The sequence below is a fragment of the Balearica regulorum genome, chromosome 4 (assembly GCF_011004875.1).
Source record: "Balearica regulorum gibbericeps isolate bBalReg1 chromosome 4, bBalReg1.pri, whole genome shotgun sequence".
NCBI lineage: Eukaryota > Metazoa > Chordata > Aves > Gruiformes > Gruidae > Balearica > Balearica regulorum.
Genome location: NC_046187.1, coordinates 33,844,528 through 33,859,734, shown reverse-complemented (window position 1 = coordinate 33,859,734; position 15,207 = coordinate 33,844,528). Strand labels below are relative to the sequence as shown.

The window sequence follows — 15,207 nt, the reverse complement described above, 5'->3', positions numbered from 1 at the left end:
AAGAGTTTTTAAACTAAGTAATAATTTGGCTAAAGCTGTGTCAAAAAGGATACATGTTAATAATCACTGTGATTGTAAAAAAAAAAAAAAAAAAAAATAGGCAATATAACTTTTTTTTTTTCCTTTTGCTTCTCCCTGGGATTCTCCTTTTTAATTAAAGTTTTCACAGCATTCTCTTTAAAAGATTAGGACCCAGCAAATTTTCTCCTGCCTTGGTTATTCTGAACTACAGCACTAAAGTATAATGAGTTAAGATATGTAAATGACTTGTAAAGAGGATTTATAGTTTATTCTAACTGCCAGTCAGAATTACTTTTGCATTACGATGACAGTTTAGTTATTTTGGAGCAAGTTTTGCTGTTTTAAAAAAATACTTTTTTTAAACTTGTGATACAGAGCATTATTTTTATATTGGACTGTAATAACATCAGAAATATTCATACTCTGAGATTAATAGCAATCAGCACTTTTAACCTTTGACTTCTTTCTCATTTATATACTGCACCGTTTAGTTGCTAATGATTCCAAGCATGCAGGATCATTTGGAAAGGTTATGCAACTGTCATTAAGATGTAGTTTGTTAAATATTAAAGCATCCATGGAAGGAATGCAGATGCTCAGTTTCGTTGTAGACGGCAAGGTTCTTCCCCATCTGTACTAACCTGCAGCATGCTTCTTTACTACAAATATCAATGCTTCTTTTGAAAAGTACCTTCTCTCTTGCTCTGCTTTGACTTGACTGTGTTAAGTAATGGCTTCATTTGCTGCCCAAGGCTTGCAGAGGTTGAGCTGTACTTGTGCCTTTTGTAAGTAGAATTGCTCCCACACCTTCATATGCAGGTAAAGCTGGTGTTAAATAATTGCTGCTCTGCTAATTTTTCCTACTCTGTAAGGAGATCATGAAGCCTGCTAATTGATATGTGGGCTCTGTGTGTAGTAATGTGGTTATCCCTGATACAGTTTGTGGCTTATCTAAGAACTTGGCTATCTAGTTCAGCTTTCTCATGCAAAGTTCTTGAAATACCTAGTAATTAAATTTAACTGTTATATTAAAATGCCACTTGCAGTCAAAGGACAGGAATTTCTTCTTTAATAAATTCTGGTTTTTCTGTTAATGAAGGGCGTGTTACCTCTTTTCAGTATGATTTTTACAAATATTGCTACAGAATTAAATGACAGTGCCAATGTATAATTTGTGAAGTAATTGTGTATAGAAAGGAAAATCGAGAATCTCAATGCCTCGGAAGGAAGAAAAGTAGTTTAACAGAAAACATTGATGCTGATAGTTTGGGTCATAGTTCTGACTACAAGATTGTATTTAATAAGTAGATTTTAATTGACTTTTTTTTCCCCCCTTCATTACAGAAAGATGTATGTTTTTTGATGTGGAAAGAGGTAGTGCTGATTCAGTTTCTCATTTAGTTTCCCGTTATAGAGTTTGCTTACTACTAAAGACCTAGCTGAATAAGGCACAAGCAATTTTCTATTTCTGTGCCAATAATTGAGGTCAGTCTTTCAACGCCAGTCAGGAGATTTACCTCAACTAGCCGCACTGGAGAATAGACCTACAGAGCTTTTGATTGTGTCAGATTTGTCTGTACAAGTATTTGAATGTACAATTGCACCTTCTTTGCTGTGAAGCCTGCATCTCAGAGTGTACGTACACCTTATTTCCTGGCAGTGCTTACCAGACATGTCCGGTAGTTTGTCCTGAACAAACGTGTAACTCTTCTTGTAGGCATGTCGGTTAGCTGTTCGCAGGTGTATTTCCAGCAGTTCCCCAAAGCAGAAAAGATGCCAGGCACCTTTCAGGGTGGGGGGAGGAAATAGCCTCTTGGTTTAGACTTGCTCAGAATTGATGTATTGCCACAAGGTTGTATTGACTTGAATTGTCTTTTAGTTGTTTGGCTACGCAGAGCTCCTTAAAGGGAAATATTGGAAAGGAACTTGCCTGTGTTACTCATGCTGCCTTATCAGTTTACTTTGTGTAGAATAGATTAAATTGATACCTTCAGGATAACTACGTGAAGCAGTGTCTTGTAATAGCATGCTTTTTCATAGGCTTTGAAATCAGTGACAGTTAGGCACATACATGGTTTTTGCTCTGCATCTTTGTTCTCAAAATGAAAATGATTTGCCTTTTTTTTTAAAGGAAAAAAAGAATTGCAGTAATAGCATTTCAACTGACCAATTACATGGCAACAACATTATGAAGTAGAAATCATGAAAATGTGCTTGAGAATACTTTCCTTATGCTTACTCTGGGATGCATGGCTTGTCTAACAAATACACTTGGGAGCTCTGCCCCACTTAAATATGCCATTTGTTCCTTATGTTGTTCTTGACTATGTAGCAGGTGCTGTTGCCTGATGTGATCGTTAGCTCAAATATCTCCAGTCTGTAGTGATACAGCTGTATTTACTGAGCATTTTATCAGTGGATGCTGTTGCTCTGAGTATCAATTTTAAGCTGCTTCACCTTTTGGGGCTTAACTGAAGTTGATATTATGGGTTATGAAACTTTGATGCAAATGGTGAATTGAAGTGTGATGAAAGTAAAAATTTTGCTGGTGAGTTCGTTTTTGGTTTTGTTGACATCCCCGTTCCCAAATGGATGGTGTTAAATATTCTTTTGGCTATGAATTTGAAGTGTATGCTTAAAAATGTTAGTTATGATCAGTACATTTCTTGTATTCACTGATGTTTTATACTTATAAAATTATCAGGTCTGAAATTAGCTTAAAGGGCCGCAAGAACAGAAGGTGATCTGAGGACCAGAATTCCGTTTAACAGCTGCTGCAGGACTAACATTTTATCCTGATGCATTTCTCACTCACTGTAATCTGCAAAATAGCAGTATGTCCTTTATTTCTGTAGGAGACTTTTCATTATCTGCCAAACATGTTGCTATTCAGCAAACTGTGCACAGTAAAGTCATTTACATATCTTTTCAAATTCTTGGGTATAAGGAGGAAAACTAGACAATGTCAATTTCTGTGCTCGTGTAATCATTTCTGAACAGGCAGAATGTTTAAAGCCAAAATTTCCAGGCTGTCTCAGCAGAATGTTTGAACAGCCAGCATCTAATGTCTATTGACAAAGGATGATTTTTGACACATTCTTTGGTAGTATATGGTGCCTGATCTGTGCTTGAAGTTATGCTTGTGTTGTAATGATAGAACGTGCATTTTGTGCAGATTCATTAATCTGCCTTTAGGTTTTGTTTGGGTTGTGTGTGAATGTTTTAGAGTTTTCTTTACTGGTGAAATTTCTATTAGAAAAGTCCCTATAACACCTAGAACCAATGTTTCTATAAACCGTTCTCTTTGTCACAAGCGTCTTCTCCCTTCTTGTCCATAGTGCGGTTAATGAAAACACTGTCTAAACTTCAACTTTGTGCAAATTTTGCTAAAGTTCTGCCCATTCTCTCCTGGCCAAACAAGTTCACAACTTCACCAAATTACTGTAAAATGTGCTTTATGTTAAAAAAATCTGCATAAAACTTTTTGTGTGCATTGACTCTGTTTAGTACAATTTATGATGTAATGTTACATATAGTTAATTGCTATTGAGACTTTAAAGGTGAAAGTCTTGACTTCTGCATAGATCGGTATCTCAATCATAATCACTGAAATACAAATGGAAAACATTGCTGTTGGGCATCTCTTCCGTTCTTACTTCTCTCTTATTTCTCCTTTCTCCTCCTCTTGCTAATTTTAAATATTGTTTCTTTAGTTTGTAACAGCAAGAATTGGGAAGAGGGAGAGGATCTGAGAAGGACACAATTACTAAGGAAGTGCAGAGATTTCTATCCCAAGACAAGGTGGTCCAAACCAAGTATTTCTTTATAGAACCTTACTTCTTTTTATGTTTGTTGTTACTCAAAGCTGATGTTTTCTACTGACTTTATTACCTGACCAAATATTGCATAATATGAAAGGAGAAAATTGTGAATTTTAGTAATATTCAGTGTAATTCAATCTTGGGAGACAGTGGGTATGCTTTTCAGCTGTGTCATGAAATATTACTCTCTTAATGCTTATTAAATTTTAATACATTTGTTCAATCTTTGGTGCCTCTGCTGAAGTGGAAAATGTACCTACCACCACCACAGATTGCCAGCAGGGATAAATTTCACCTTATTCATCATCAGAAGTCATTACTACTTTTAAGTATGAGCAACGTTTCCTGTAAGTGCAAATCACATTCCTAGTCTTATGTCATCCAGCCACTGATTATCTATGTTTGGAAGTGGGCAGGAGACCCTTTGTTCTTCTCAAATTATGGAGTGTCCCGTAAGGATGGCAGCTACCATGGTCATTATTGACCCAAATATATTGAGTACAAAAAAAAATTAAAAGACAACAAATAACGAACACTCTTTTTACCGAGGTCATAATTCCTTTGGGTCTGATCCCTTGGTCAGATTTTCTAAAACACACAGGAAATAATTCACTTAATTAAAATTAATAAATAAAAATGAAATTAAGAAACTGGAAGTGACACAGCTAAATGGAAGAAATCAGACTTAAACCCATTCATTACAGATCCCTCATTCTTGCCAAATGTAATAATGTTGTTACTTCTCTTTAAGCTGGACTTCATCCAAAGCAAGGACACTTTCAGTTGGTATCCTGGGGCATTCATCCATCTGCATAATTTTTGGCTTTGGTGTAAACCACTAGTATTACATGTCCTACAGCAAGTACAGTAAACGCTGTGTTTACATGTATGCATGTGTATCTGTGTTGGAAGGCGGACTGTTGAAACTCTTCCTATGCTGTGCCAGTCAGAATTTGGTACTGTTGCACTGCATTTCTTTGCTGGCAGGGTTTGAAGTCAGAGTATCAGACAGCCAGTAAACTCAAAGCTGGATTTGGATTTCTATCAAATATTTATAAGCATTTAAATAATAAGTGATATTTGAACAAATCAGAGAAAGCCAGTGTTTGTTAAATAAAAATACAGGCAAGGCTTCCCTTTCCTCTAAAAAGAAAAGAAAAAGGGGGTGCAAAAAAAGATGACAAAAAAAAAAGCTCAAGGTGGCAACCATGCCAGCCCTTCCACAGACTACCTGCTTTTTTCTGTAGTGCAGGCATTCTTTACTTCACATATCTTGAGCTTTATAAATAGCCTCACACCCCTTTGCAGTATGCTGTTAACCAGCTGAAAAGGATTATATAGCTTAATTTGGTGCTATCAAATGAATGCCAGTGTAACAATCAGTTGTTGCATTTGTTAGATTTATGTGTGGTTTACAGTTCTAGTAAGAAAAACATAATTGTGTATCAAAATAGATCTCTATCTATATTGTTTCAAACATACAAAATGTAATATGTTGTTCAACCTTTTATTTTGGCCGTAGATAATATAGCTAATATGAAGAATGTTACTGTGTTGTCAGGCTTTATACAAGAGGATTTTTGTTTTATTGCTGAATAAATGGTATCTGGACAGAAGTTTTCACTACAGAAGAAAAAAATAATTTTTTTTGGAGTATTTGGTGGCAGAAATATTTTTAACACCTGATGTTTTGAGGATTGTTCCTTTTCCCATTTAATATGTAGAAGGGAAGAAGATTCTAAGTCTAAAACTAATTTTTGGCAGTGTTTTTTGGACACTAGTCAGAAACTGATAATCATGTTTTAAATATTTTGGTACTAAAGTCTTGTGTTTTACATGGAAAGGTGATACAGTGATAAGAAAACATGAATTACTGTATGGAAAACTAATTTTTTTATTTCCTATCTTCCTTTTTCATAAAAGCAGCCTCCTTACTAATAAAAACACCTGCTATCCCTTCCCTTGGCTTATCCTCAGCTGGGAATTTGACTTGCATTTTAATCCAGTATTAAATATTGCATGACTTCTCTACCTGTTGTTGTAGTTCTTAATTCTTGTCTCAGCTTTATTTAAAGGTGCAACAACAGCATAAATAAGTGGTCAGCAAATAAATTCCTGCAGAGCAGCTGTAGCAATTCTTTTTAACAGCTGGTGCAGCTCTGACTAGACCAAAGAGTTAAACTTGCTTATCCAACAAGTCATGTTATAGCCAATGAGGACTGGGCAGACATTTCTGGAATATTTGCAAAACGCAAGATGATGCAGCTGGATTTCTGTTACATACCTGGAATATTTTCTGAAATGTTTAATGAAGAAATGAAGACAAATGCTTTAAAGATTGTTTAAAAAAAAAAGTGACAATGGCAACAAGACCCCATAGTACAGTAAATAAAGTTAAGAAGTTTGTGGAGTAAAGCCAGATAATATAGGCCTCTGGTTACAAATGATCATGTACATTTACAGGGATGTCTAAATATGGTAGGAATTATTTTTTCAAGTGCACATGGTTAAGTATATGTTTTAATGATATGATAGCATCATTAGTATTGATATTATACAGTCTTGCCAATATGCAGTTTACTAGACAGTCTATATGTTTCTTTCATAAACACTTAATGTGAGCTTACAAAAAGTTAGCTTGTGCAAATGGGCCTTTGTAATTTGTCAAGTGTTCTTTTGCTCTAGTATCGTCGTGACTGAGGGCAGATGCCAAGCCTATAGCTGCATGTTCCCTTCCCTTTCTTTTGGGATGAAATTCTATTTTTGTGGAGATGCCTAGGAAACTTTTATCATTGACTTCTCTTTGGGACCAGTATTGCATGCTAAGGGATCCATGGACAAAAAGAGGTGATCTGACAGCTCATTGTTGCCCAAAGATGGAGGTCTTGATTACTCTCCACTTCCAAACACTTTTGCTGTTTGTCTTGTGTTTGTCTCATCATGCATCTGGCTGCTTTGTGAGCTGTTTACATTTGCTAATCTAGTAGAAAAATAACTCAGCAACAACAGAAACAGGATTTTCAGGTATCCTTGTTACTGGAGTCGTTTCAGAGCTCACAAGCCTGACAAGCTCTACAGCCACTTTAAGAAAGAGTTTGGAATAAAATGGCCAGAGCAAGGAGGGGAGGTGCTGCTCTTCTCCTTTTTGCTAGTAGAATCTCCAGCTGAACTGTTTGCCTCATTTCAGCTCCAAAGAATATCAGCTGTGGGATCAAACAGATCCAGTGGAGATCTTTTACTTTTTACTGACAGTCATTCAAAGTCACTTGCATTGGTGGTCACAATTAGAAACTGAAACTAATGAACCCTTGCTATTGGTTAGTCTGACCTACTGCTTGGGTTCCCCAGCAGGCAAGGCCAGTATAGTTCAATGCTATAGACGAGTATTAAAACGCAGTAGGTCAAATTTGAGTAAGATTTCATTTCTCCATGCACCTCACACTTAGATACTAGGATGGTTAAACAGATATGAACATGCACATAGGCATGAAAAATGTCTAGTAGATAAGTTTATCTGATGACTTCCCCTTTGCTGATATACTTGATATTTCATATCTTCCTTGACCTCTACTAGTGGATTTCTGGGGAATGCTGTCTTGTGGACTGTCCTTATCTATACTTGTTTGAACCTTTACAATTGTCATACAAGTTGTACCATCTTCCACCAGCTGCTGCAAAAGGCGTATCTCCTTCTTGCCCTTTCATGGCAAAAAATGTAAAGTAGCTTTTTTGTGTTAGATAACAACCTCTTTCATCACAGTAGTTATTAATGGCCATACCTCAATACAATTCCAGAGCCAGAATTGTAACCCGGAAGTATCATCTGAGTGAGTCCAAGTTAAGAAAATGTGGATTCTTCTTCACTATGTTATTAAACTTTGTTACCGAAGAAAACAAAGCTTGTGCAGTTGAGACATCTGCCTGTCACTGTCTGTCTTCCTTTCCAGAGCTTATGCATCTCTTCACTAATTTTTACCCAATTTGACAGATAGATTAAGATTACACAAATTGAGATAGATAAGATTACACAAATTTTCAAGGTAACTAGAGGGTAAGTAGGAAAGGGAGAGACTTATTAATGCACCTGCTGAGGAAGAAGTCTGTCAACAGGGTGACCATCACCCTACACATGGGCAGGGACCCGCATGAATATCAAGGGAGCAATAATGCTTGTGTATAATGTAAACTATAGTGCATACTATATATGCTACAGCTATGCAGAGCTTCTTAAAAATGTTATTTAGGAAGTATATTGTCAAATATATTCAAAGGATTATTATGCTACTATTATTATTACTTTAAGAAGGTGACTTTTAAAATGTTGCAGTGCTCTGCTTTATCCATTTGAGGGCAGCTGTTCACCGATGTTAAGAACTGTGGAAAAACTGGGATTCTACTTTCTGCATTTTAATCTTTCTGTACTTGCAAACGCTTCATTTAGGTCTCTCTAGGTCTTGTACTGTTCCATCACTATATTGAAATGCCCTGAGTTTGTTTGTTTTTTCCAGTAATGTTAATATACAAAACAATTGTCAGCTCTAGAAGACTGTAAAGTTTGAGTAAGCTGGTTTTCGTTGTTGGGATAAATTCTTAGATTCATGTCTTAAACTCATGGCCTTTCTGAGTTAAATGTACTGAATGAGCTAGTTAATTTTAACACTTGCTTTCTGGTAAACAGCTCCTAAAAAACTTTGCTACGGGATCACTTTGAATTACTCTGATTGGAGGGTATAAAAATTATTGCTGCTTACTACATGCTTTCATTTTACAAAGAGGTCTCTTCACTGGACTGGCTAAAAAAGAAAGAAGAGTCTTCTGGATTCCTAAGTTTACAGTTAATAGTCCGTGACGATCTCAAACTACTATTTTCAAACACAAGTTTCCAGGCACTTTTCTGCATCTAAATAAAGTGATCTGATTTCAAACATGATCTTGTGATTAAAATGACAGGCAGGCACTTAAAAAGAGCATCATTGGAAATCAGCCCTGCTTTATTTAGAAACAGGATGTTAAAGAAATGTATTACAAAGCACCAAAGCTCAAATTTTCATAGTTTCACATTTGTCAAGTTTTATACACGTTCTCACCCTGTATGATATAAAAAATACTTTTAAAGATAAAAGCAAGACAGTGGCTCTTTAAACTTTACATTTACAGCTTAAATTAGAATTATATGTGTAATAAATACAAAAATAAATGATATCTACTATATGCAACATATTCCTGACACTTCTAAGATAGCCAACCCTCTCCATTTTTGTCTTCCTGTTACACCCTCTTGCTGCTTAAATTAGACTGTGTTGTATTTTCAGGCTAAAGGACTTTCATTTAGTAAATGTTTATAGCTGTCCAGCATAGCTTGGGGCCTTTAAGCGTTACTGTAAGACAATAAAACCTACACTCAGTAATGTGTAGCAAATCTAAGACTAAAAAAGAAACGATGATACATGGAAATAAAACTGGGCCAACAAGATCTCATCTGTTAGTGCAAGTGTTTTTTCTGGGAGATGATGATAAAAAAAAGGAAAAAAATAGGCAGATGAAAAAACGAAGCTTTTCCTTATTGCTATGGTAAAGTGTGAAATCTAGCATTGTAATTTCATGTGGTACAAAAAAAAAAATAGTGCCTTATTTTGCTTTGGCTTTATCCACTTAGAAAGGGGACTACACTGAATGCAAACATGATACAGTTTTTTTCAGCTAGAAGCGTGTCCCTGTGGAATTCCTCTAGAATAGTTTGGAAGTTCCTGAAGAAAAACTCATGTAGTGCTGGGACTTTTATCTCAAACTGCAAAAGAAGAAGGGCTGACAATCAAAGTTTTGTCTTTTCAGAGGTGTGAGAATAACCTGCGACTGGAGAATTGCTCTGTGAGCAGTGCTTGGAGAATGCCCTACCTCAGTCTTGTCTGCTCCCCAATTGTATGTAAATCTGTAAATGGGCCAAGTTATCTTCCTGTTTTGCACTGTGGTTATGAGCTAATATTTAAAAAAAATGGGAGGGGAATAAGCCTGTAAAGTAGTAAGATACTAGTCTCTGATAGCAACTAATAATGCTGGTACTAAAATAGTGATCTGCCGCACTGTCAAATTCTCCTTTCAGCAATTGCACAATGAAATAATCTTTTAAAACTGAGTTTATTTCAGCAGTTTCTCTTAGTGCACACACACATGACATTTCTGTGTGCAATTAAATGAAATACTGGCTGTTTATTAAACTAGAATCTGAGATTTGCTTTGTACAAAATACTGTAGCTGATCTTGTGTTACGTACATACTATTCAAATCTCAAATTATATTAATATACATACATTTTGGTAAACTTCCCTCTTTGTTGGAATGATTGAGACAGCGACCAATACATCAAAAATGGAAAACTTTGACCTGTTGCTTCTTTTTGAATGATACATCAGTAGGGGTACATGAGTTGATCTCTTTTGGGTTTTTGGCTCTGTTCTTCACTTTAGTTATTCAAAGTAAAAAAAAAAAGGCTACTCTTTCTCCCTCTTTGGAGTACTTCAGTGGAGTTTTCTTATTTGAGTGAACCTGAGATCCCAAAACACCTTTTTCCAAAGTCTTCCATCCAAGTGAAAGCCTAATACTACATAGTATATAAAATATGAAGTAATTCAGAGTGAAGCTATAAACTGTGATGCAATGATATTGCTGTTGATTACAGGCTAATGGTAAACTGGTTTTTGGAGTTCATAGGATGAAGTATAAAGAAGGAAATGTAAAGAGTCTCTTAGAAGAAAATGTATGTCTAAATGTGCTTTAGAATAGCATTTGAATGGAACGGTGGGGAAAAAAAAAGAATCAATGCGTGAAAATACTGTGCTACCCAGCATTTCTGTATGCAACATCTGTAAAGAAATAAGGATTTTTTTTGTTTGTCTGAAAAAGAGATATTTTGTTGTAAGTGAATGTATATATACTCAATTAAACATTTTGGGGGGGGGTTTGTAAAAAGCATTCGGCAAGCAAATGTTTGGTTAGAGGAGGCCCTCTATATGCGAGTGAGATGCTTACCGCTTGTCTTTTTGAAGGGGAAACAAAGGGCTAAGTGGAGATGCTAATACAGGCATATTTTAGTGCTGTCTTTTGTCAAGTTAGTGTTGTGCTTCAAGCATTAAAGCATTAATACACTCCCTCTTTTGCCCTCACATAATTATACAGTTAATTATCTTTGCTGGGTTGCGCATAAAGGGACTTGTAAGATTTCTTAATGGTCATTTATTCACTGTAGTTTGGACTGTACCAACTCAGTTCATACAAGGGCTTTGATGGCTTTCTGCATCTCTCATCAGCAATTTCATAAGATGTTTTCACAGTCTCTTCTGCTTTTGTCCCTTTCTACTTAGTTTTGCTCAAAAAGGTTTTCAGAATTTGAATATCTTTTTAAGAAACATGTCTAAGTATAGGGATCAGAAAGGGATTGTGGGAACCTAGAGGCATTGTAGGAAAGCTAATTTGATCAAGAAATTATTTAAAATGAAAGTAAACTAATTGTGGATAATCTGAGTAATGAACATTGCAGTTCTATCTTTGGTTGAGCAAGAACTGTTTTCCTGAAAAATGGCCCTCAGTCAGGGGCAGGCAGACCTCTCCCCACATCCTTCAGGGGACACTGTTCTCAGAGGAAGCGCCCTTCTCCTTTCTATCAGTGTGATGGGTAGGCCTGAGCAAACTGGTACCCAAACCTGTGATGGCCAGAAAAGGGAAGACTATTCCAGTACCATTGCATCCGTAGAGCCAAAGCCCACTGGATGCTGCTCCCCCCACAGCAGCAGGGAAAGGAGAGGCTGTGCAGCCTGGGGTACCTGCACAGAAGTGAGGAGGGTGAGGAAGAAGGAGCTAAAAGTCACAGTGTAGGTGAAAATACAATGATAGCCTCTACTTTTATTAGAAGAGCAAGTTTCAAGTTGATATCTTCATTTTATGGGACTCCCATTTTTTTCCCTGTTTTTTTTTTTTCCTTTTTGTTTACTTTTTTAAACTTTTAGACTTAGCAATATTTTATGTTTGTGGAGATGATGGTTGAGAAACAGCAAAGTCCATGTCAATTTTTTAGTCACTAGCTGTCAAATTTTATTGAAAGTCCAGAAGAAGTCTGCCCGGAGAGTGGTGGAGTTGATCCTGCAGTAAGACTGTTACTGTCTGAAGGTTGCAGTCTCCTTGGATTCTCCTTCTGAAAGCACAATGCCAACTCTTAAAAAAATAATGATTAAACCCAAAAATTTTCCTTTAAAGCGCAAGTGTAAGCGGCTGTGGCTATTAAAGCTCCTGGCAGTAATGATTTTCTTCTTCTTTTTCAATCTGCGGATCCTGTTTTGGAGAAGGGCTCTTCTGACATTGCAGGGGAGGTCCACCAGCTGTTTGACTGGCAGGAGCAGTCTGCCTGCCCCTTGGTAGTTTAATTCCTGTCTATACTAGGATAGCTTGCACTTCACTGAGCAGCAGACAGGTCAGGACACTTGGCAGGAGAAGATTGAGAGACAAAGGCAGGAGGCTGCGGGGAGCTGAATCACCAGTCTGAAACTTTAAAAAAAAAAACAAAACCATGCAACTTTAAAAGGAAAGTTTTCAGCAATGTTCTTGCATTATTAGTAGATTTGACAAAGAACGATAAAATGTCCAAACCTGGGAAAACTGCCATCAACCATGGCTTGGTTCCTGTTGATCTTAAAAGTGCCAAAGAACCTCTACCACACCAAACTGTGATGAAGATATTTAGCATCAGCATCATTGCACAGGGCCTGCCCTTCTGCCGTAGGCGGGTAAGTGTAAAAGTCTTTAAAACCCGAATTTTGATCACTTGGCTTGTAGCTCAGTGCTTTGTCATGGTGCGTTCATTCCATGAGGAAATACTTCTATCTTTATTATCTAATCACTGAGGGTTCCATAGAGGAGCCCACGGCGTCATTTATTGCAATAATTCTTGTGCTTTAATTTAAAATCTGTACATGTTGTCTTAGCTATTACTCATTTAAAGGGACATACTAGAGATTCTTTTATACTTATAAACCATGTAGATGAAAGCAAATGCTGTACAAATTAGGTGCATTCATAAATGTGTATTTTGCTTGTATTCACTCTTTTAGGTGTTGTAGATAGTTTGGAGTAAAATCCATTGGATGCAGTTCTGAATTGTATCGGCACATGCAACTTGTTGGATACTAAAGTAGAGAATTTAGAGGTGTTTAATTAATATTTAAACATTTTTAGTAAGAATTCTTAAAATATGATTTTAATACTTTTGTAACTCAGTAATGGAGGTAACATTTTTGCTGTTACAGAAAATAAAAATAGCATGTTACTATGTGGAGGTTGCGATATAGTTTATATATAGACAATCCTAGCCTGACAAACTATCACGGGTCTTATGCTACAGCTTCAGGAACTATATGAATAATGTGGCTCTAGTCTTTTAAACATTGTTCTCTCTAATATGCAATTTTCAATAAAAAGTTATTTTTTTCGAATCAACTTACATCATGATTTCATTACTCAGTTTGCATGGTGCTGAGCTTGTATTTAAAGTAAAATTAATTTTTCTTCTTTATTACTCTTTGGAACATTTTTCAGTAATATTATAAGTAAATTTGCTGTTCATAATGAATTTTCCCAACACTACTTTGAGTTTTCTGTTGCTACTGAATAAATACTATTTCCATTTATTGGTGCAGGTTTAAAAATCTAGCTCAGCTTTTGTAAATGTGCTAGCTTTCCTTGAATGTCAACATACTCCTTTTTAGTAAACTTAGTTAAATCACAGACAGAATTTAAATTTGACAAGCTCACCCTTGAAAGCTTGATTTCTTTTTACTATGTTGCTTTGAATATCTGAGAATGTTTCCTGTATGTAAAAGGTATACAGCGTGTGTTGAAAGCTGGCAATGTAATATCAACCTGCAGCAATGCAAAAATTATAACATGTGTATATATATACACACACACATATACAACTGTTTAATAGTGGATCATATACATTTTAAAAAAGTTTTTTTTTCTGAAATTAGATATTATACGTATGTGTTTGAACATTGAATAGGAACATTTCATAAGGTTGAAAGCGATAAAGTAACCCTCTATGTTTTAATAGATGTGCTTTCAAATTTTTTACTTGATTTGAGAACTGTTTACTTGAAAATAAACATTTGGAAGATGTTTGGATAGTTTTAGTTCCTTTCTCTTGGATAAAGCATAGTATACAGCATAGAAGATAAGTTTAGTAGATATATTTCACAAGTCTTTTGGTGGCTATATTAATACATTATACCATTGGAACTTTAATGCCGATGTTTTATGTATTTTCTGTAATGGTCACACATTAACTCATCACAAATACAAAAAGATAAGTTCTAAAGCAGTTCTCTGAAGACTTTGCATTGTTCCAAACTGACCACAGTCTGTCTGGATTGTCCTGTTGTACACTGCATTCAGGCAGTCAGTTTAATGACTCAGAGGTTTTAGGTCTAGGAGGGTTTAGGAAGCCATTCAGTATCTACTTTTCTTTTAGCATTAGGACTAAGGAGGAAATTAAAAAGTGCTGTAAATGTGTGTTTTACCAGCTAAGCTCTCATCAATCTATTTAAGTTTATCTTGTCTTCTGAAACTGATAATTCTCAGTATGATGGCTGCTGATAGTGGAAAAGATTAGAGCTCCGCCTTTAGTCTCATGCCTTGCAAGACTCTAAGCCTGCATATAACTCATAACGATTACCATATTGGGTTCTTTCCATGCTAGCACACAGAGGTTGCATATAAGATCTGCATTTTCACTTCTGCATATTAAACAAAAAAACAAACAAAAAATCAGCCTAATTTTGGATGTCAACAGATGAGAGAATCAATACTTTTGTTATGTAAATTTATCATTTCATTAAACATAGAACCAGAAAAGTATTTTCATGTAAAATATGAGTTCTGATGCAGTCTTCACCAATGCGCAACTCTTAGATTTATTTTTTGAATATTCTACTTTTCATTTAATAAGTAATACATTGAATTATTTAGCATTTAATGTTCAGACCTAAACTTGATGTGCTTTAGAACATGACCTACAGTTTGCTTCTAGGTTACTGAGTTGGTAATATGTCAATACCAACTTTTTTCTGGTGAGTGTATGATTGGGACATTCAAACACTGACCTGACTTAAAGATTATCGACCTTCTCCTTGTTTGAACTCATTTCTTCCCCTCCTTAATTGTACATTAAACCAAGCAAAACATCTTTAAAATGTGTACTATGATCCTTGGGAGTTAAAATGCTTCCGTTATGAGAGCTGACAATCCATAGCTTCTGCATCCTCTGCATTAGTTATACCGGGCTTCTATCAAGAAGTGCACTATAAATGGTCACAGGACT

The 15,207-nt window shown here is 35.9% G+C and overlaps 1 protein-coding gene across 5 annotated transcripts in view; it reads left to right on the top strand.

The window, feature by feature from the left end:
- Nucleotides 1–15,207, top strand: part of FBXW7 (F-box and WD repeat domain containing 7) — a 186,164-nt gene that overhangs the window by 92,396 nt on the left and 78,561 nt on the right. The window contains exon 3 of one of the 5 annotated variants that reach the window (XM_075751698.1): nucleotides 3,735–3,853. The exons of 3 other annotated variants lie outside the window; for them this stretch is intronic. In XM_075751698.1, the coding sequence (XP_075607813.1) occupies nucleotides 3,735–3,773 (39 nt within the window). In that variant the 3' untranslated portion in view covers nucleotides 3,774–3,853. Of the gene's footprint in view, nucleotides 1–3,734; nucleotides 3,854–12,302; nucleotides 12,617–15,207 lie in introns of those variants that run through there. One more of the 5 variants, XM_075751696.1, reaches the window with a different exon arrangement.